The sequence below is a fragment of the Haliaeetus albicilla genome, chromosome 3 (genome assembly GCF_947461875.1).
Source record: "Haliaeetus albicilla chromosome 3, bHalAlb1.1, whole genome shotgun sequence".
Lineage (NCBI taxonomy): Eukaryota > Metazoa > Chordata > Aves > Accipitriformes > Accipitridae > Haliaeetus > Haliaeetus albicilla.
The window spans coordinates 74,989,408-75,012,114 of record NC_091485.1 but is presented as its reverse complement, the minus strand read 5'-3'; the positions used below and the strand labels follow the sequence as shown (position 1 = coordinate 75,012,114).

General features: G+C 46.3%; 1 protein-coding gene across 9 annotated transcripts in view; it reads right to left on the bottom strand.

The window, feature by feature from the left end:
• Positions 1-22,707, bottom strand: part of ADGRB1 (adhesion G protein-coupled receptor B1) — a 284,292-nt gene that overhangs the window by 158,872 nt on the left and 102,713 nt on the right. For 7 of the 9 annotated variants that reach the window (XM_069780159.1, XM_069780156.1, XM_069780162.1 and 4 more), the window contains exon 3: positions 1,378-1,536. The exons of the other annotated variants lie outside the window; for them this stretch is intronic. In XM_069780159.1, coding sequence (XP_069636260.1) covers positions 1,378-1,536 — 159 coding nt within the window. The remainder of the gene's footprint in view (positions 1-1,377; positions 1,537-22,707) is intronic. 9 annotated transcript variants of the gene reach the window in all.

Here is a 22,707-nt window from a genome sequence, read left to right as displayed (position 1 = left end):
CCCTCTTTACCCACCCACAATGCCATCTCCACCTTCTTCTCCTTCACAGCATTGTCCACCAAGACCGGTGTGGCCCTTCTTCCAGCTCCATTCGGGCACACTCAGGTCCCACAGCTGGACCTCCTTTCAGGTCCAGCTTAAGGGTCCTTGCACTCTTACCCTCATTGCCCCAAGCCACAGCTGCATTACGACTACAAAGTCACCAGCAAGCGTAGGGGACGTAGATTAAATATCCCTAGCATGGGCGAACCTCAGAGGGAAATTAGCAACTGTGAGTCAAGGAGATGAAATTCAACATACTAGAAGGTTTCATTTAAAAAAAAAAAAAAAAAAAGGGAAAAAAACCTAATTGCAACATGATTTAAATTTATGGAAGTGGTAAAAAATGCATGAAATCATTTTAGCCCTTATTAGAGGAATATATTTATGTCCCTCTATTTGAACTTCCTCTTTATCAGGAGATACTTCCCTGCCTTTGAAGACAGTTGAACTTTCCCTAGTTATTTGACTAGTTGGAGGAGTTATTCAAACATTCTCTACCATGAATTTGAAATAAAAAGAAGGGAATAATTATAATCAGCCATTCACTTGTGTTTGCTGGGCTGGGCTGCTTCTGTTGTCATTTTTTCCTCTTCATTCCCCTCTCAACTCAGCTAATGCAAAAGAAGAACTGGGAAAGAAAGTGCCGGAGGTTCACCAGCTCAGCCCATTGATATCTGACTGCTGACTGGCGTTGACAATCTGTCCCCTGCTCTCTGGAGAAGAGGACCTGGAAAGAGGCTGAATCACAGGAGGAAAGCGGAGCATCTGCCAAAGACACTGCCTTGCTCATCCCTGCGTTTTGTCTGTCTAATGCCCAGATCTTTCTCCACATCTTAGCACTGTAGGCTACATTTTGTCAAAGAAAAGGACAGGGCAGCAACACTGCTCTTGACTGGGAAGGTGGACTAAGGCAAAAAGAAGCAAGCGTCTCTCTTAGTTACATACTTTATTTATTTGGGAGAGAGGCTCCAACTGCCTTTGAGGCTGTATATTTTGCCATCGGTGGCAGATTTATCACCAGCATATGAATACTTAAGGTAAGCCTGCTTATAGATTAACCCTTATTCTTTGGGGAAAAGGTCTGGATCTGCAGGTGTATGCGTTGGAAGACGTGTGTCAGCGCGTGTGCATGCTTGACCGCGAGACAGGCAGGGAAGGGCACGGCCATGCACAGCTGAAGTCGCATGCTCCCCTGGGCTCGCCGCTCCGACACAGCCCTTCAGGAGTTTCACCGTGCCTCTAGAGCATCCTTTGTTATTTACGGCGATGAGGCCAAGCTCCTCCTGGGAACAGCCACCCGCTCGCGCGTGTGCAGGGGAACATGCCTCCACTTACTATTGCATGCCTTCCTATTGCACAGCCGTCCTTCCTCCAGGACTCCCTCGCAGACAAGACCTTCGTTGGGAAGGGGCTTGCAGGTGCGCATACGGGTCTGCAGGCCTCCCCCGCAGTCCTTGGTGCAGTCGCCCCAAGCTGACCATGGGTTCCAACCACCTGGGCAAAATCCAGAAAAGCCCCATCAGCTTCGGTGAGAACCCAGCACCCAGGAAGCCGAGGCAACGCTGGCCTGGCAGACCCTGCAATATATCCACTGCCAAGCCCCGAAACTGGGATGTCGTTGAATGTGGTAGGGTGAGACACCACGGGGCAGCCCAGAAATCAAGAGATAGGAGGGGAAAGGAGAAGCATTGCCTTTTCATTGACTTCTCTTCAACTGTTCCCTATCTCTAAACAGTGACTTTGCCTTCCTGGAAACTCTGCCCCAATTCTAATTAGCCCAGGTCTTCCTGTGCTTGCTGTGGCAAAGAGGTCCCCTCCTCTGGGAAGACCCTCTGCCCATTTTGTGGCCTGTTGGCTCCTAAACCCAGAAGGCACTTGCTATAAACACTTAAAGATACACATCCAGCATTGGTGGGCTTGTCTCTCCTCCCTCTTCCCCCACGCAAACACAACGTGCCTATGTGCAGACAGCACAAGGCAACTGGGAAGGAGTAGGGGTCCCACCACCCATTCCCCTCCCAAAAAGACACTCCTTTTCCCCACACTGCAGATACAACCAGCCACAGAGAGGCACCGCTCTCAAGGACAGCTTTGGTGGGGGAATAATATTTCCCTCCAGCACCCCTGCAGCAGCCATGGGGAGCAATCTGTGAGCACCATAAGATGAAGGTGCTTTTTTGGCTTCCCTTCCCAGCCATGCTCAGTGCCAGTGGTCAGCAATGTGCAGCTTTCCCCCTTGTACCACCAGCTACAGCCCTGCAAGCTGATGGAGCCAGTAAGATCCTTGCTGCAGGGATGATCCTGCCACTTCCCTGCATCTTTCCAGCTTGTTGCCAAGAACTGGCCCTGGTGGGATGTCCATAAACGTTGATGGCAGGATGGACTGTGAAGACTATCTGAATCTGGCTTGCCTCCCGCAGCCCAAAGCCTTACAGCAGGGCACCTGCGGGGAGCCCAGCAAGGCTGGGTTTCGTGTTGTAAAAAGACAGCAGGGGATCATCCAAGCCCTTCAAGTGATGGATAAGCTGTCATATCCCTCAGTGGTCAGTTTGCTCCTCATCGGCCATATGCAGCAAGCTAAAATCTGCTCCTTAATAGGCCTCTGCTTCTAACAGCTGGTGACTTCTTCTGCTCCATCATTTGCCCACCTCATGGAGAGGAGCAGAGGTGGCCCTTCACCCCAGAGGTGGCCACTCTTGGCTGCTTTTCCTGCTGTGGATTCTCTCGTTAGCCACAGCTACCCTTGGAGATACTTCAGGTCCAAGAAATTCAGCTATGTGCCATGCTCAGGCACAGATAAAGGTAATGAGCTAAAGATGTAGTTTTTTGAAGAGAGGAAACGTTGGGAGAAAGATAAATGCTGCTTTCTGAAATAAAAATGAAATAAAGCTCCTTTTCCTTTTCTCACCAACAGTTAAGAGATTTCAGAGATGCAAATGATCCATTTCAGCTGACCCAGCCTCCCTGTATTACTATTTATGGGGCAATGGAGATCACGTCTGTCCTCTGAGCTGTGGGTTCACCTGCTCCCTACACACCCTAGGGAGGACACCAGCCCTGTCTGGAAAAACGAGGGTCCTCAACAGCCCACGTAGGTGCCAGATCAGAATACAGGGACCTTACCAGCACCCCCTTGCACAGGGATGGGCAGATGCTCATCCACCTCCACAGCATAAAGCTGTGAGTTCATACTCTACTGCCACCAGCCCAGCTGTGCTCTAACTTTTACTTCCAAGACAGAGTGAAAATAAATATGTGCTCAGCAACATTCACACTGCTGAATGCAATGGAAGCTGCTTAGATACTTAATAAAGAGAAGAACAGGGAAAAATAGAGCACGATGGAAATGCAGGCTAGCGAACCTGCCAGTAACGTGCTCAGAGATCCTAGCAGCAGTGTGGATGATGGGAGTTGTTACTGGCACACAATAAATATTTGACCTTGAAGAAGACTATCTTTCCCTTTAAAGTCACTTTCTCTGCTGGTTCCTTTGCTAAACAGCACAGGGAAACAGGCTTGTCTTTCCCCTTTCCTGATGGGAGACAGATTGTGTTTCAGTTGCGAGAGAGGCCATTGCCATAATGGCAGGAATCCTGATGCCTTGCTTGAGCTGATCGATAGGGTATCTATAACCAGACACATTTAGGAGCTAATCAACTCCTTGCTTGCCCTTTTAAGGATGTCTGTCTTTACTTTCACTCCCTTGCAGATTAGGAGTGGGGCTGGGGAAGGGAGAAAGCAGCTCCACGCAAACCTTGGCTAGGCTTGTGATTTATTTGCTTGGGATGCTTTTTGAGTCAAAATGCATAATTGCTCCAGTGTCTTAAAAGGTTCTTTTATATTGTGTTTGTAAGCAAGGTACAGACTGGTTACCCATGGTGTCCCCAGTTTGATGATGGGTTATTCAAACAGGTCTGCATTTCAGGGTATAACCTATTATGATGACATTAACCCCCTAAAAATATACAGAAATAGATGCTGTCTGGTCTCACTACAGGAAAGAGTGGGGGACAGCGTAGGTTCCAGTCTTTGATTTCTTCTTACTCTGCTTATTCTCAGCAATGAGAGAACGAGTCAAAATAAGATAAAAACCATCATGATCTCAAACCCTTAACTGGAATGTGATCTATTTATGAGGTTGAGCACAAATAACTTCCTTCCTTTCCTTATTCCTCAGTTTCCATCCCATTTGTGAGTACTAAAGAGAAGCTTGAGAAGTACCAGAGCACTTATTAAATCAACACAGGCATTTATAGCCAAGACAAAGGTATTCCCCACTTTATTGAGTAGTCCTTTTTTATCATCAGGTTGTCCCATGGTCCTGACAAATGAAATACTGCATGTTATTTATCCTGTTTATTGGCTGTCAGATAAACCTTTTGAAATCTCCCTTCTTTTCCTGGGTCTAGTCATCCAGTGTTTCAAGTGATTTGTCTTTTTTAGTGGTGCTGTAAACAAGCGGTTAAGGGCCTATTATATGAAGTTATACCCATCCCATCTTTGAGGGGGAAAAAAAATGCTGTGCCAAGAGTGAAACACTTGGCTTTTCTGCCCACTGCTTGAAAGCATCTGGCTGGTGGAAAGGGGTGGCTGGGTAACAACAAGTGTATGAGCTACCATGGCTGTGGAACAGCTGAGCTGTGGCAACACACATGTTTTTAGCCCAGTGCAGATGCTGCAGAAGAGAAACGAGTGGGGTTTTGTCACTGCAGTGGCTGCACACTTGTCCCATCACTCAGTTCATCAGGAGTGACTTGCTGAGCTGCAACAACCCTTATGGACTCCCCATCTTTTAGGAAACATTCATTCCAGCCTGTCTGCTGCACAATTTCCTGCTCTGCTCCTTCTTACATTTCAGGCATGGGGTTGGAGGAGACCTTTCTGATGCTGGGAAGCAAGTAACCCATGTGATATACAATGCAGAAGCCTACTGAAGTTAATGGGACCCTTTCCAGGTAGTCCCTTTTGCCCCTGGAGTCCCATTTCATCAGCTCTCAACAAACTGCTACACCCCACTGATCGATGCGGGTTGAGTTGCCATCTGTCCTTAATCCAGAAATAATGAGTCTGCTGCAACTGCTTTATGAAGGATTTTGCTTTTCAAAGGCACTGACTCCTGTGAAGGTCACACACCCAACACGTTCCCACTTAGCAAAGTTTTGCTCGGCTACAGCCTTGCAGAACTGCAGACCTTTCTCACTTTGCTCTTTATTCCCTTTAACTGGAGTACCTGTGGCTCACGCCTCCAGCTCCAGAGGTTCCCAGCACAACCAGCAGCTATCACCTCAATCACATAGCAAGGTTTAGCTTGTATTTTTTATTTTTTGAGACCGGTCCTAATTCCTAGCATGAGTTTTGCAAAGGCAACTGTTGCACATGAGGCTGCTGTTCATGGGACTGCTTTGAGTGCCATGGAGACTGTCATTCAGGGACACCTTTAATCCAGTTTCTAAAGGGCTTTTTGATCCTCCTCAGTCAGTTCTTATCATGATCATGTACTAAAACAAATTACTTTTCATGCTAGGCTGACCCAATGCATTCTAATTCTCCGCAGTTAAATGGAGAAAATTTCAAGATGGTCAGAATCAACTGGCAAACTCATATTTGGCATTTCTCGTTCTGAATCTTAGGCAGAGATGCCAGAAGAATAGGTCTTTCCTACTACAAATTAACTGAAAGAACTCCACTTAGACACCTCGTCCAAACACCCTTGATCTTTGGGAAGATTTGCATCCTGATCCGGAGTTTATCTTTGCAGCTGACAGCTGCGATATGTCTCAGATGCCAGTCAGTCAATCATGCCTTTTAATTTAACAGCAATGCCTTAAATTAGATGACAGTGACAACAGCAAAAACTAAGGAATCAACACAAAACAATCAATAAAGCACAGCAAAAAGGTCTTTGCTGACACACTACATCCATCTCCGATTTTGTTTTTTTTGGACTTAGCCTCCCACTGACCCCATCTGCAGACACTTCTTGTTGGCAGCTCTCTCAAACTCGACAGACCAGGATATCTTGTGCCTCAAAAACATGCTGAGACTACATAAAGCTACCACAGGTCTGTGTGCTGCCACTGGAAATATTTGTAGTGGACCTTATATCACAGTATCTGAAGGCCTGAGAATCATTAGCAGTTTGCAAATGAGTGAAAAAGATGTTATTTCTTATGCAAATAAGGGGAAGGATGCTGAAAGGAGATTAGGAGTGAGATTGTCTTATCCCACGTGAAAGTTAAATTTCTTATACAATGGGGAAAGCAAGACAGCTGCTCCACTGGGTTTTATCACTCTCTTTTCTTACTATGCTGGGAAAGAGGAAGTCCAGAAGGGACTATTTTGAAGACAACCTTCTATTACACAAAACAGTGATCTTTCCCTGGAGAGCTATGCATTCATTTTGCTACTTCTGTAGAAAAAAGGAAAAAAAAAAAATCTTTCAGGAAGATGTCCCCTCCTCATGCCCCATGCAATGAAAGCCTGTGGCAGCACAAGTGAGTTGCTCCAGTGGTTCATTCTCTGCCCTTTCAAAAATAAATTCCATGTAACACTTTGCTGTTTTGCAGATCATGCACACTAATACCAAAACTAGCCCCCCCCCAAGTTCCCTAAAAAGCAAAATCATTCATTCCAGCTCTTCTCTACAACCTTCCTCTTTCAGATGCTGAATCTTTTGATGAACAAGGTATGAACATGACACCCCCATTATTGATCTAATGAGAAACAAAATGAAAAGGCTGGTGGTAAGTACACTCTTCTGCCCACTCTCCATACTGTGTCTCATGAGCTGTTAGGTTATCTGGCTGGTGACAAATTTAATTAAACACAAAGACCCAGAGATGATAAAAGGAAACATGATGGGCAGAGCCATCTTGGTAACCTTCTGAGTGAAAACGGACCACACACAAGGAGTACTCTCTAAGATGACAGATCAGTCCCTGATGTGAAACCCACTATTGTGAGTCATCGTGAAAGACACTCTTGGGAATGCCATGAAAACCAAGAGAGTCCCTTGCCTAAAGGGCTATAGGACTTATTGTCCTACAGAGAAAAGAGAATTTGGGGATGAGAGTTTGGGAACTGCACAAAAGTTTTTACAGGATTCTCGGGGGTGGCAGGAAGGGAAGGCGGATTTGTGTACAAACCACTAGCAAACTTCAAGCTAGACTAGCCAGCAGGTAGGATAAGGGAGGACCACGACAGAGGCATTGATCTGTGCAGCCAAAATCATCCTTCCTGTGCTGTGTCTGTTTACCACTGACAAACTCTATATTAACAACAGCCATAACCATACATTAGTACTCTCCTCCATGGAAAGGAGATGGGTGAGGATGGGAAAATGATGAAGATGCAATAAAAGTTAACGAGTGACCTGGGCAAGGTAACCAGGGAATAGCTGTTCATTGTCTTTTCCCATATTGGAATTGAGGGGTGTCAAATTAAACTAGCAGGAGGCAGGTGCAAAACCAATGAAGGGCGTAATTCACAGACATAGAGCGCTGTCATACTGTGCAATGCTTGCCACAGCATGAAAAGGTACCAAAGTTTCTATGAATACAAAAAGTAGCTAAGGAAATGCATAAAAGATAAATGCACCAAATGCTATTAGATACAAAACCAGCAGCTCTTGCTCAGAAGGTCTCTGGGCTGCAAGTTGCTGAAGGCTGGAAAGATGCTGTATGCTTTGTCTGGTTCTCATATTTTCCCTTGGTAGCCACTGCTAATGAGAAGATATCGGGCCAAAAGGCCCCTGATCTGTCCAACAAGAGGGTCTCTGGTGCTTTCCCAGTTGCTTGGCCTCTTCCTACCTTAACTTTAATACTATGACTCTCTTTCACGGAGATGTGCTCAGAGCACAGACAGCTCAAGTCAAGCCAGTATTCCTCACCATCATTCAAAAAGCTGCTCAGATCACTCACTTCTGGGTACGCAAATAAGTGCTGTGATTTTTCAAAGCTGCTGAGTGGCCAAAGCTGTCATTGATTTCTGTAACACTCACAAGTCCCTGCAAATGAAGGCAATGAGGCCCAATTTGGACAAACATTTAGGACCAGCTTCAATCTACCCCTGCTCTGCAAATCACTTAAGGAGGATGGAAATGAGGCCACAGTGCTCAGCTTTCAAGGAAACCCAGCAAAAAGCTGTGCTTATTACATGAATCCCTGCAAATGAAACACTAGGGATAAAGAGAGATTATTTATGTGGAAATAGTGGGGGAGGTAGGCAGGGAAATGAGAAAGGGAATGTTTAGTCTGGAGCAGGAGATCAAATAAGACCGTGGAAAAGTCTTCCCCTAGGAAAGCCGTAGAGGCCTAATCACTTAATTTATTTCAAAGCAGAGCAGGCAAAGTATCAGAGAACAGACTTGTGAAGAAAAATCCAGCAAGCACCACCGGGGAGGAATGAAATGCTTTCCCGCCCTGAACCTCTCTGATACTGTATAAATCACATCAGAGCTGAGTTCACACATTATTTGCTTCTTCAAGTTATTGCAGACCTCGGTGCAAAGCACAGAGGGGACATATTAGCATAGACACATGCGTGCTTCTGTACGGTGATAAATATATGAACACATTAAAATCTAACCGTATAGCCCAAGTTGATTGAAACCTTTCCTGATATGAGTGTCACTATCTATTTTCATAAAAGCTTGTTCAAAAAGGAAATCAAAGAAGAGCAGTTGTGCAATTTCCTTTCATGTTCCACCTGCCCTGGCTTGAAGGGCCTCGGTTTCACCAAAGGTGTTTTCACCTTTGAAAAGGTATAAAGCACTTACAGAACACTGCATAAACCGATAAATACAGTGACATGTTCTAACACCCAGAACTTTGCAAGCCCTGTACAATTTCAGCTTGTTTCCTGAAGAGCGTTTCCAGCTGAAGGATTTCTATGGTTCCCAAGACCGCAGCTTCTCAATCCTCCACGAGCTACGACATATTTCTCTTTGCAAGAGCCCTGCAAGGCAGGGCTGTGCTATTATTACCTCTGCAAGATGAACCGGGGAGGGGCTGAAAAGCTAGAAGACTTGCCCACAGTACCACAGGGCACCTGCTGTACAGCACAGACAGAAGTTCAATTTTCTTAAGGTAAGCGTCTTACAGCAGGACAGAGAGTAAATCACCCAGGAGGACAACCCAGGAGTCAGGTGTCCCCTGCTCAGAGCAGTTTTGCCAAGGAGACGCCGCTCTGCAGACACTGTTCGTGGCTCACAGCACTCCTGGCTCCGCTAACTGCTCCCAAGACAGAGCCAGAAACGTGAACTCCAGCGCGATGCTGAGGCAGCCGCCTTGGCAGTTATTAAACCAAATATTTAATGACGTTCTGATACGCACAGCCAAACCCTCTTCACACAGAGATGTCAGTAATAAGGATTTTGCCTGGAAGGGGAACGGAGGCGGCTGAAAACCACATGAAAGCGCTCAGTGTGTGTGCACCTCTGAGGAAGGCTGGCGAACAAGCAAGTTGTCAGCAGGCATTTCTCCCTTCGGTGTCCTCTCCTTCGCGGAGCTGTCGTTTACACTCATCTTGCAGTGGGAAGATGCTAATCCTGGCTGCCTTGCTGGGCAGAGGCTGCCTTTACCAGCTCATCCTTTGACACGTCGTTAGTGTTTTTCATTGCAGAAGGGAGCAGGCTTTAGGCTTGTCTCTGTGTGTAGTTTCTGTCTCTGTCTCTTATTAAGTCTCCTTGTTAAGAGGGGGACAGATAGAACAGTTGGGTCACATACCACTTGTGCAAGGTGAGTGAAAAAAATGTGGGGGAGTGAAATGCTGATGTGTGTCTAAGGGGTTAGGACACAGAGCAGAGAGGAGCTTATCTACAAGCCAAATTGGGGGTCAATAAGGACTGCATGCCCAGGGAGCTCAGGAGGTCACTTTGCTGAGAAAAGATACCCAGCAGCGTCCAAAGACAGTTAAAACAGCCCTTGGGAGAGCTGCTGTCTGAACTGGATTGCTTGGGACCAGAAATTGCATTGTACTGGTAAGCATCCGATGTGCTTTATTGGGTTGACCACTCCCACTGGGATCAAGAATGACATTATGGATTAATGCCCAGGACCAGTCTGAACATGGTAGGATCCAGTCCCAGCCTTGACAACAACGGGAGGAAATAACATAGAGCTATGTCTGCACTTGTATTGCACGCAGTTTAGAGGCACTGTGTAGCATACAGGGCTAAACCTTTCCCTGCATGCAGTCGTGAACTGCAGAGAAATGCAAGCTTTCACCTCACACAGGTCTCTGAAGGTCATCCAAGGTACGCTATGAGCCTCTGAAACACCTCATATCTCATTGCTAGTAATTTCCCACAAAACATCTCTCTTCTCTGGGATACCAATTACAGTGGGCCATCTGGTAGAAGATCAGGTCCTTGATATCACAAAACTTAAAGTTAGCCATGAAGTCTTTCATTCATTGGTCTTCGCAGGGTCTCTGATTTATTTGATACTGAACAATCAGTATTACCATTCTGCTTGCTCTCAGTCTGTGCCATTCCGAGCATTAATTGAGCACTATTGGTTGCTCAAATTAGAGCATTTTGGAAATGGAGGAACTTTTTGAATCTGCCAGTGTTTAAGGTAGGCAACAAAAATCCAAGATGTGAGCAGATCCACGTTGGGAATCCTGGCTACAGATGAGTGAAGGGGATTTATTATATAGCAAACACTTGCAGTCAGTGACAATGGTTTCATCAGTGTGTCCAGTGGGCAACTGGGACCACCACATACAGTCCAAGGAGAAGGCAGAGATATGTTCAAACCATTGGAGGCACCCAAATAAAAAGCTGCCACAAGATTGCTTCATGATAGTTTAAGGAGCCAGCAGCAGCAGTTCTGCATCTGGGATAATGACCGCATGGTATCCAGCATGCCTTAGGATCAAGGGTAAGAAATCAATATCATCAACCTTGATCAACATTATAATTAAGAGGTTAATATTGATCTTTTGACATTGATGCTAAGGTGTGGTAGGTGCGTTGAGTCATTAGCATCATTGCTGGCAATCTGAAGTTGGGGCACTATAAAACAGACTGCAGGCACAACACTTCACTCACAGATCCCTTAGAGACACTGGATTATAATGATTAAAGCAATTCTCAGCCTGATTCATAAACAACTGTTCCCAAAGTCATCACCTTTTCTATCAATGGTGAGAGGGGATTATTCACACATGCCTGTTATATCCTTTCAAAGTCCCAGGGTGACACAAAGAAATGCAACTCCATCTGGTCCTGCAGGAAGCAGACTTGTGATCTTATACGGTGTTTTTTTACCCTGAAAACTAAATAGGAAATGAGCTCTTGTTCTTCATAATGGATTGATGCATAATAGCCTGTGTGGCCATGTTACCCTGCTACAGGTGAGGTTTCCCTCTGATTTCTCCTGTTATGACTGCTAAAAGAAAGCCTTTACCCTAATGAACGTCAGAAGAATCTTCATGAGAATTTTCTAACCCTGAGTCTGCTGAGCCAGGGATACCCATAATCTTCAGCCAATAGAGATCAAAGTCTGTCCTGCTTAAAACTGTTCTTTCCTACAGGCAAATCTGAAATGCAATTCCCTTGGTCTGAGGTCCTGCTTAAAAAAAAAAAGGCACAGTATTGAGATATTATATCAGCACAGATGATGAGATGCCACAAAGGCTCAGCATTTACCCAGGCATTTGTAAATGTTTTTTTCTGTTATTCATATTTGTCATTTATATTCCAGCAGTGTTAAGAGGCCTTGAAGTAAGATAAGAGCTGTCCTGGGATTGGCACTCTACAGGTAAAACAGTCACAGACAGTCCTTGATCCTAAGATCTTGCATTAGACAGTGCCTAAATACTGCTGTGATTGGTATTACAGAGCGAGACATGAATGTGCATGGAGAGGGAAGAGGAGAAGAGTAGGTATATTAACAGATATACAGACTACTTTACAAGTTATTGACTGTACTTAAATGTTAATCATCATATATATGCATTAGCTATTTTTTCTATGCAAACATGCAGACAAACATTGCTGAGCTATAAGATTGCACAAACGGGTGGATTCTGAACAGACCAAGGACATTATTTTCCTCCCAGCACATTCCCTAAAATTGAGTGGAAATTAATCCATACAAGAATAGAGGATGGAGACTATCAGCGGAAGATTTCTCTGCATCTTTTTTTCCTTTTGTCACCATTAGTGCTCAGAGAAGTCAGGAGTGGTTGGGTTATTGTTGATTGCCAGGACTATTCAGGATGGAGAGCCAATACACCAGGGGATTCATTTTCCTTTAACACACCACGAAACTAGAAACATGGCTAAATCCCGTCTGAATAACCACATGAATACAACCCTGGGAGTTCAGCCCTGCTCTCCACTCCTGTCTCCATGACTTGTATCTGAAGCCATGAGATACACATGGCACAAAAGAATCATGGTGCTCGACTCCAGGCTAGAGCTGCAGCCCCCAGAAGCCCCCAGGCTGAAGTCAAACAGGTATTGGTCTATCTCAGCATGTTTTAGTCCCATCATTTCTCTCTGCAGCGGTCCACACCACCTTTCTGATAAATACAATCCAACATCTCCCCTAGAAATATTGACTGCTTGTCCAGCAATTCTCACTTAGCACAAAGCAAACAACAGCTAATAATTGTATCTACTAATTACCAGTGACTGCTGTCTGAGGAGTTGTGTCATATTTTATTTTTCCCTGTGGTTCTCTGGGATGGTCCGTGATGGCCAAAAGCAGAATACTGGGTGAGGGACAGATCTGCACTGTGTGTCTTCAGAGGGTTCCCAAATGTCTCAGGTTGGATACATCTTTCCTGAGCACATCAGTATGAGTCAAGAGCAACATCTACTGGCCGAGATGTTTAGTAAGACCAAGTGTAGATCTAGCACAACCCATGGACTTTGCAGACCACAACACAGCTGTGAGATATTTTTAGCTAATATCCAAACACAAGGGTTAGCACCAGCACTTCCCAGCTGTGGAAGTTGTCACCAAAACAAATATCTCAGCCCTACACACCTGGACCTAGCTCATATCCATGCTTAATCTAAAAAATTGCTGCTCAAGCCCACTGTACACTGGGTAACACATCCTGGTAGACAGTAAGTAGTTTTGTATCACCATGTCTTCACAGCATAGTCCTTCTTGCACTTCCTATAAAGCATTCCTGGGCTGAAGCAGTCTGAAGGTGAGTCACAGTCCATCTATTGCCACCAAAGCTGCAAGAAACTTACAGTGGGGGTATTGAAGTGGCTTAAATTTAGACATGAAAAATAAAGGGTACAAATTTGGAGGGTAGGCCTGTCTGCTGGCATGGGGGAGCAAGAGCTAACAGCACGCATCTGTGTATTTCAAGGTGGGGACTCAGCATAAAAAATGATGGTGGTAAAGCTGGATTATGAAGAAAGACATAAGGAAGGGGCTTCACCCTCCAAAAGAGTTGGTCCAGGTGTGTTAAATTCAGCACTGTTATCAGCCCTTGTTCTCCCTCAGCCTGTCCCTTCAGAGTCCTTCTCAAAAGAGAGTGCAGGAATATGTGTGAAAGAGAGAGAAATTGGTGAAGCTACACCCCAAAAATGTAAGCAAAAAAAAGACTGTGAGTTCATCTTACTAGGAAGACTGAGTCAAACTCATTAATAACAGGCATAACTCATGCCTCCATCTCTGTGGCCTGGAGGACAGGGCCTTTTGGGCACTGGTGGGTGAACAGAGCTCTAAGGAACCCCAAATCAATTACACATAAAAGACAATTTCTTACCCTCTGGAGAGCCAGTTCTCCCTGCAAAGCAAGATTAAGGGAAGTAGGAGCAAAGCACCTTGTTCTATATTCTGAGCTCACTGCAACATCACATATAATCCTCCATTGCCAGAGTGGGCAACATCTCAGCTAGTTTTAGAGGTTTACAATACCGATGTGTCTATCTGAGCCCTTCATAATTAAAGGAGGGAAATAAGCACTTTTAGAGTGTAGGCTATCTATTTCACCATCTTGCTCTGGAGTGAGATGAATCTCATGCCAGAAATGTCTATTTCTCTCTGTTGATTGTAGAAGGAGACCAGATGACCTCCTTAGACATCAAGGATATCATTTGGTCAGATGAATCCTTCTCTCATAGCATGGGGAACTCAGATATGGCAGAGAACCATAAGTGGTTAAAACGAGCAGGAACCACAAGACAAAACTGAATAAAATGAGAAGAAATAAGCCTGCCTGCTGCAGGCAGGTGGTGAACTTGCTCTATATCGGTGTCTTGCCTGCTGATCACAGCCACATCCAACTGTCCATTTGGCAGTCTCCTTTCAGGACAAGGTGTCCAGGTGTTCCTTGCAGACAAGTATGAAACCAGGACACCTGAGGTCTACAGGGAGACGTGCCCTTTGGAGGGGCAGGGACCAGCAGCATCACAAGACCATAAGCCTAGTAACTCAAGATTTCTGGTCAGGCTTGCTAGAAGTCTGCTGTATGATCTCAGGAGAGTCATCTTCCCTCTGTCTCTCTTCCCTAAGCTGGTGAGGGTCTCTGATCATGATGAGGAACATGATGACATAGGAGGGTGCTGAAACTGGGGAGGAAAGGCAAATTTTGCTCTTTTTGACCATGATCTACAGACACAGATCCCAGCTGGAAGCAGTCCTCTGTATATTTTACTGAGCCTGGTGCAACCCAAACCCCATCAGACACCTCAGTTCCAAGCTTCATCCAGAAAGGGACCATAACTAAACCCACCTCCTTGCATAGGCATGGTACCTATCACCATAAGCAGGTAAGACAGAGTCAGGTTCACTTTCTGCTTGATTCTGGTCCATAGATGATGGCACAGCTGAGTCCTTGTTAGGTCCTTTTAGCACCTCATGGGGAGGACAGGCAGGTTCTCAGAGGGAAATGGGTCACCCAGCTCCTCCAACCTGCCCCCAGGACCAGCACAGAGAAATGGTGGTGAATACCCAAGGCCAATGAGAGTGGAACAGGATCAGGAAGATCAGGATGCTCATTAAGGCTCATTTTACCTCTTGCTGACAATGCCTGACCTTATCAAATGCTTTGTGGCCACTACAGTGACTTCTACCTAGTTTCACACCCAAGTTTATAGACATGGCTTCAGCACAGTGCTCTTGGGAAAAACAGGGAAAGGCCACACACAGTTCAAGTCCTCCTTCTCCCTCTTCCAGGCTGTAATCTCCTGGTTACAGCAAATAGCACATGGAAGTCTTTAAGGGAAAGTGTCTCCTTGTACATGGAAAGAAGGAGTCCCCCTTACGTCTAACAAAAAGAGATTACTCTCAGCTACGGAAGCAGTGGGGTCTGGTTTCAGCCCCATGCATCCCAGCTGGCCCCTATTTCTAGATAACAAGTTGAATCAAAACACTGCATCTAAGCAGATGGGATGGTTGAGGTTTTCTGATCCCTGCCTGAACAGGCACACGAGGATGCACACAGGTAATGCGTGAGCAGAGGCCAAAGAACAGAACATAAAACCAAGACAGGAGGGGCACTAACCTAAAGGGAAAGGTTGAGCTCTTGTGTCTCCTTGAATAATGCAAGGAGCAAAATACTCTGTTACCAGCCTAGGGAGCAGACAATTAAAACACTACTTGAAGCAAATGTCTCCTGACTCTGGCTCAGAATTTCAATTAGTCTGCAAAGTCTTACTGCACTTAAGTGCAGGTTAGTGACATTTCAGGAAGGAGAGATTGATTGGGAGCTGGGTTACAGCTCAGCCAGCAGGGATCATGTCTAGGGGCCTGTCCTTAAAAACAATGTGTGATCTCTGCATGGCATTTTCCTTGTTTAGCTCTTTTATGTTTCCTATGAGAATGAGTAATCCCAGTAGCCAGAGCTGTGTCCCCTCCTTTCAAATACTGCCTTATTTTCTTTCCTCTAATCTTTTCTTCCTATTGCTTTTTTTACTTTTGTCTAATCTTTTCTTCCTATTGCCTTTTTCAAGGTTCTTTAAGCATCCTTAGGTGTCCAAACAGTATTTCCTGTAGCTCTTCCCTTCCTCCTGAAGTTGTTAGCCTTTTCTTGTCTCAAGAGTTAAGCTCTGACTTCCAGGAAGCTGTTTTCATGCCAGTTTACCAGGTTTGCAGAGCCAAAGAAATCAGGAGAGTGTCTGCTACTTTTTGACCCTGATGGGCAATGACTTTTGGATTGCTGAATTTGGCAAAGCTGGCAAAGAAGAGGGGGGACATATTGCAGAAATATCACAGCATTACCTGACAAATTACACCTGCAGGTACAAACAGCCTCTCTCCATCTACACTGGCTGCAAAGCGAAGTGGGAAAATACCCTCAGCCAGCTCAAAAAAAATAAAAAAGAATTATTGGAAGACATCAAGTGTGCATGAGGGAAAGCCCAGTAGCTGGTACACCCAGGCAGGACCAGCCACCAGGTCCTTTTGCATAGAAGATCCCTGCTGTGGTTAGATGTGCCTAAGATAACTACACTTTTTGGGAGACATGCATGAGACAGGAGCTAAACAGGGCAACAGTTAACAAACACACAAATACAATAGATTTTCCTGCCATAAGTGAGTCAGCGTGGGAGACAGGTTTTTTTCCATAAAGCATCCCCAAATTCATCTCCATGCCCCAGCTAGGCCTCTTTTGTCACCATTTCTCATACATCTATACACAACTGCACACACTATCAAAAACATCACCCCCAAGTGAAACCTTGCCAGAAAAAAACCACTCTGATCTAACACTTAACTCTAGCATAACCAAAAACTCTACCAGGGACACACACTGGAAGAGATAAGGAGCAATACAAATAATCGGATAGGGTTAAGTTTTCTGCTACAAAAAGCTGTAAGTAAATGAGTCTCATTTGGACCCATGATGGACACATTGATGGCCAAGCCAAACATGTGCTGTGCTGTTAGCTGTATCTTCTGCTCAGAGGTGGTGACTTTATTTTTTAAGCACCATAAATGGATTTTTTTTTCTCTCCATAAATCTGCTGGTTTCTGGACCCATGGACTCTTCAGTGCTGGCAGTGTCCTGCAGCGAGTGGTTCCACAGATTCATGATGCACCGCCTTGGCATGCTGGGCTCACCTACCAGCCAAAAAACCCTGCTGAAAGCCAGGATATATTAGCTCAGTAGGACACTAAGCTGTGTATATGAATTCTGGCTGGCCTGGAGACAGACTGAAAAGACAAAGCTTTTACAAATACTGTTTTAAATGCACCCCTTCTTTCAGCCACCATGGAGACTGTACCAGCTTGTGCTGGATCTGCTGGGGCAGAAAGGCTGCAGCTCCAGAGGCTCTGCATGTCTCTGGGTGGGCAGAGGTAACCACTGTCTGTGAACAAGTCCTATACCAAAGAGAGATGCACAAGATCAATACTGACTCTCAGCTTTCTACGACTTCAACTATATAGCCTCCAAAAATGCTTTTGCACATAAACATCTGTGTACAGGCATATGCGTATCGGGAAAATACAACCGACTGTGAAGACATTTTTCCTCCTTCATGTTTTTTCGTCCCACATGGTGAAACCCTCCCAGATAAAACTGCCTTAGTCCAATCTCTCAGTATGGTCATCTTTGAGGTATGGACTTGCATCAGAAGAGAGGCAATAGTGTTAGGCAGCAGCTTCCCTCTCAAGAAACAAACTGGCTGCAGTAAGGCCAGCTCTCATCCTGCCTTTTCCATTAGGGTCCCAAACACTCTCATGCAGGGGTTGCAGCTCCTTCCCACCCCTTGTCCATGCATAAGGGATCCACACAAGCACCTCTAACCTCAGACACAGCCAGCCTGCACGCAGCAGACCTAGCAAAAACATTTTAAAAAAGCCAGCCTTCGCCTTCAGGAGTGGACTTGATTGTGGTGAAAGGAAAATATTTGCTAAAGAAGGTCTTGCTGGGTCCTTCGGGGATCCCTGCACATACAGGTTAAATTACGGGTGCACTCTGCTCGCAAGCACAGGAGTAAAACTTTTTTTTTTTCCACCAAATGGTGTTCCCTTCTCCCTTGGTCAGCTATGAGAAAGGTTTCATTATCAGAGGAAACTCCATTTTGTGTCATCACTCATGCTTTCCCACGGAGCCATTCATGGCCCACATGAACCACAGCCACTCGGAAACCACCCCGGACCTTTGAAAGCATCCTGGAGGTTTTCAAACACCCCTTCAACAGAATGTTCCTCTTCGCATCTGTGGAGTAAGATGGATCGATGGGGGACCCAGTAGGGTTATTTTGCCCATGAATTATTTACACCCACTGGGTAATATTTCATTTTAGACTGGCCTTGTTTTACGCTTGTAATTTTTAATTCTTATAATTCCACCTCCAGCAAGCAGAGGCTCCTGAGAGCACTAGATTATATCTCAGTGGGCACACTCTCGAATGCATAAATAACCTCTCCTCTGCTGACAGCACATGGAAGATGGGCTGGGCTTTCAATGAGGTTAAGTTTCCCCCCCATCCCCTTAAAGGAATCTTTATCTCTGTGCAGCTATTCTGTAACATGCCTGTTTGGTAGCAAAAGCACTATTTAAATGCAAATGTTGACTTTTTGCCAGGGACTGGAGGGAAAATACTTGTCTAATGATGTCCTTCCAAAAGTACAACTGGTGCTGATTTTAAAGGAACTGCATCAGAAGGAGTTGGGATTTTGGTTCCTTGCACTCCCAACCACTGCTCCCAATGTTATCTTCTACCCCTTGAAGTCATGCTTATCTTTGCAAGGAAAAAAAAAACACAAACAAAACAACATATATATATACACACACAGGCTAAACTAAAAGCAAAGCAGTCTTTTGATCAGATTTCCCCTTCCTCTGCCCAGCCTATCCAATGATGGAGGAGACAGGGCCACTGCACACTCACTCCAGTTCAAGATGTCTGGGGTTCTTTTTCTCCTGCCTTGGGACAGATGTTTCAGATGTTAAATGTCTGGGTGACAGGGACAGTAAGGTGACTGTTGGGCTGGGGCCCACTTGAAAAGGAAAGAAGTTGGCTGGCAGGAGGGGGAAAGAGGAGATTTAGACTCAGGGAGTGGGTGAGAAGGAAAGGAGTTCTGGGGTGAGTAGGAAAGGGAAAAGATGCCTGGAGCAGGGTGATTAATTTTGTCTGAGGAAACCCACTGTTTACTGTTTTGTACCATTTTCTTCTGCTGAAATACTGATTCTGATTTAAAGCAAAAATTAGGCAGACCTTCGAGACATGTTTGCAAAGGTAAATAGCCTAGTGATGCTGAAAGACTACCAAAGCTAGGCCAAACAGGGAGAGGGGAAGAAAACCCAAATACCCAGCCAGTATCCCCACAGAATTGCCTTCACCCACAGCCACAGAGCTGGCAGCAAACACATATCCTGGGTTTAATTTTGGGCCATGTCCACTGCTCCCCATAATAAAGTTTCATGTAGGAGCAGGCAGGGCTCAAAGCAATTGGAGACAAGGCTTGTCCTCTCCCCAGATGTGTGGGCTTCATCAGGAATGGATGGGGCAGAGAAAGCACATGGGGACACCACAGTTTTCCTCAAACAAAGAGTGTTGGGAAGGGATGGACGTGCTACAAGCCCTGGCATACATGGGAACCGTAGCACAAGCTGGCGTCTGGGACAAATCACATGCCAGTGGAGGCAGTAGGTCTGTCTGCATGATGCACCTCACCAGCCAGACCAAGGCTTCCCACATCCTTCCCCCTCCTTCCCATCTCATTGCTTGGGCTCTGCAGGCTGATGGGTTTCAGTCCTGGTTTTATCTGCTGTGGTTCAGTTACCAAGGAGACAACGATCTGCAAGGGGGAACCTTTGCTGGCATCCAGGGGAGGGAAATTGACACAGATCACTCAGGGGTTGAGGATTGCCCCAAGCCCAGAGCTCAGGAGCAGGGAAGCCTTTGCCCTGGCCCATGTGAGATGGCCAGGCAGGCTGCAGTCTAGGGGACCTCCAGAGTACCATTTCAAATGAAATCAGTGTATCTGCGGGATGAGGAAGAGTCAGTCTGTCCTTAGCACCAGCTGGAAATTCACATCCTCTGGGAAATGCAACTTGATAAAGTTAGAAATCCTTTGTTTGCCTGCTCCAGTGACCTATGAAGTGTTAGGCATCAGGTCCAATAGTTCAAGCAAAGCAGGCAGCAGTCTGGGGTAACAGACCCAATGCTGTGGCAGAACAACAATGGCACCAGGACTCTGCCCCATCCCTCTCCCCTCAAGGACCCCCACGCAATAACAAGACCCTCAGCAACCTCAGCTCAACACCACTTAGACCACCCAACCAGAATACCACAAATGAGAAATGGTCCGATGAACTTGTTGAAGAAATAAGGATCATGGTGCCTGCACTCTTACTAAAGCTCCTTCAGCTGACAAGAGCTAGACAGTCAAGGCTTCAAGGCAATAATTCTCCTTAAATCAGAGCTAATTTTTTTAAAGTGGGCTAGAAAGGTTTTGCAACCTTCTGCCAGCATCCCATCCTTCTTTTTCCCTTACCCTCCATGGACCAAGTAACTATTACCCTGCCCAAACTTGGATGGAGTTGAGAGGTGCAGCAGGAATGGGAGGCTGCATTGCATTGGACGAGACACATCTCCAAACACAAGGCTTGTGAAGGATTAAAAAAAACCCTTGGCTGGAGCACTGCAGCTCCTGTTATTCCTGACTTGTCTTTACCAATCACTTGCTGCAAAGCAGGGAAAAGCACTGAGACAGCACAATCCCTCGCCCTCCTTTGCTGCCATAACACTGCAGCTCAGAAAAGCTCCCTCCAACAGGCAGAGCCTTTCAGATTTTCTCCCAGTCCCCACCTGATGATCAAATCATGACCGTGTGTCATGGTTTCAGCCCAGCCGGTAACAAAGCACCACGCAGCCACTCGCTCACTCCTCCCTCTCCAGCTCTGGTGGGACAGGGAGAAAATATAAAGAAAAGCTCGTGGGTTGAGACAAGGACAGGGAGGGATCGCTCCCTGCTTGTGGTCACGGGCAAAAGACAGGGTCAGCTTGGGGAAGAAACAAGATCAGTTTCATTTACTACCAGTCAAATCGAAACAAGGATATTAGGAAGTAAAACGAAACCTGAGAACACCTTCCCCCCGCCCCTCCCTCCTTCCCGGCTCAACTCCACTCCCGGTTCTCTCCACCTTCTCCCCCCGGTGGCGGGGAATGGGGGTTGGGGTCGGTTCCTCACGCATTGTCTCTGCCGCTCCTTCCTCCTCAGGGGGAGGGCTCCTCACTCATCCCCTGCTCCACCGCGGGGTCCCTCCCACAGGAGACAGTCCTTCACGAACTTCTCCAACATGATCCCTTTCCGCAGGCTGCAGTTCCTCACAAACTTCCCTCGGGTGGGTCCTTTCCCCGGGCCAACCTTCAGTCCCAGCCTGCTGCAGCGCGGGCTTCCCCAGGGAGCAGCGGCCATCTTGTGGGGCATCCATCCCCCTGCTCCAGCATGGGCTCCTCTCTCCCCGGGCTGCAGGGGGGCATCTGCTCCCCCACTCCCCTCCGTGGGCTGGGGGGGGGACAGCCTGCCATCTGGTCTCACCACGGGCTGCGGGGGCATCAACCTTCTCCCTTATTCCTCCTCAGTGACCTCAGGATCTGCAGAGGGGCTCCTCTCACATCCCAATCCCCTCACTCACTGCAGGTTTCCCCTCTTAAATCTGTTCTCCCACAGGTGTTTCCACTGTCACTGACGGGCTTGGCCTGGGCCACAGGTGGGTCCGACTTGTAGCCGGGGAAGCTTCTAGCAGCTTCTCACAGGAGACACCCCTGCAGCCCCTTCCCAGCTACCAAAAACCCGCCACACAAACCCTGTGAAAGATGAGCACCAAGGGACTTCGCTAACTAGCGAGAGAGATTGTTTAGAGAGTGTCTGCAGAAGTGGCTTAAAAAAACAATAACTCAGGGGAAGGTCCTTCTCCAGCAGCTGGGGAAGAGGGAAAACATATTTCAGTTCTGTATATTCTCCTCATCTGGGGAGGGCTCCGTAGCTGAGATGTCAGGTTTAATCTCTTCCCAACACGTATTTTGCAAATAACTCCTTTGTTCCTTTTTAAGATTGGCAACTAATACGCCGGAGCAGTGACAGTCTCCAGCAATGATTTAATGGAAGAGAAGGTAGGCTCCTCTTGTGTCACCTTTCAGATGCACTCAGCATGAAGGAGGCTGTGAAAAAAGATGCGCTCAAGATGTGGTGACCCCACAGCAGGCACCAGGGATTGCCCAAGCCATGGCTTTTCTCTCTTCAGGCTTCTCCACCAACAGACGTAAGCAGAAAACAGCACAGAGATGAGGCTGTTGTGGGAGCACGTAGCTATTAACTAGCTAGGAGAAACCAACCTCCCTTTACATCTGAGTCCTTGTTTTTAACAAATTTCAAAGGAAGAAGTGAGCCTTTGGAGTACTGGTAGTATAGAACTGAGCCAGCACAGTGACACATGTTAGATGAGTGGATTTTGTACTCTTTTTTGATAATCCCGAACACCCACAAGACATGGGAATAAATCTTCTGGAAAAGATATGGTGGCTCCCTGTCTGGTTTTGAAGAACAGAGTACTAAGGATGAACTGAGTATGGATTAGGGATGCATTGAGTAGCTCCTGCCCTAAGGATGGACTAGCCAATCCCAAGGTGGTTCTGATTCTCGAGTCTTGATATATCAAATAAAAAAAGGCTGGTCCCAGTGTTACAGCACATTTCAGATTGGTCTGGAGAGAGACTGTTTCAGTCAGATT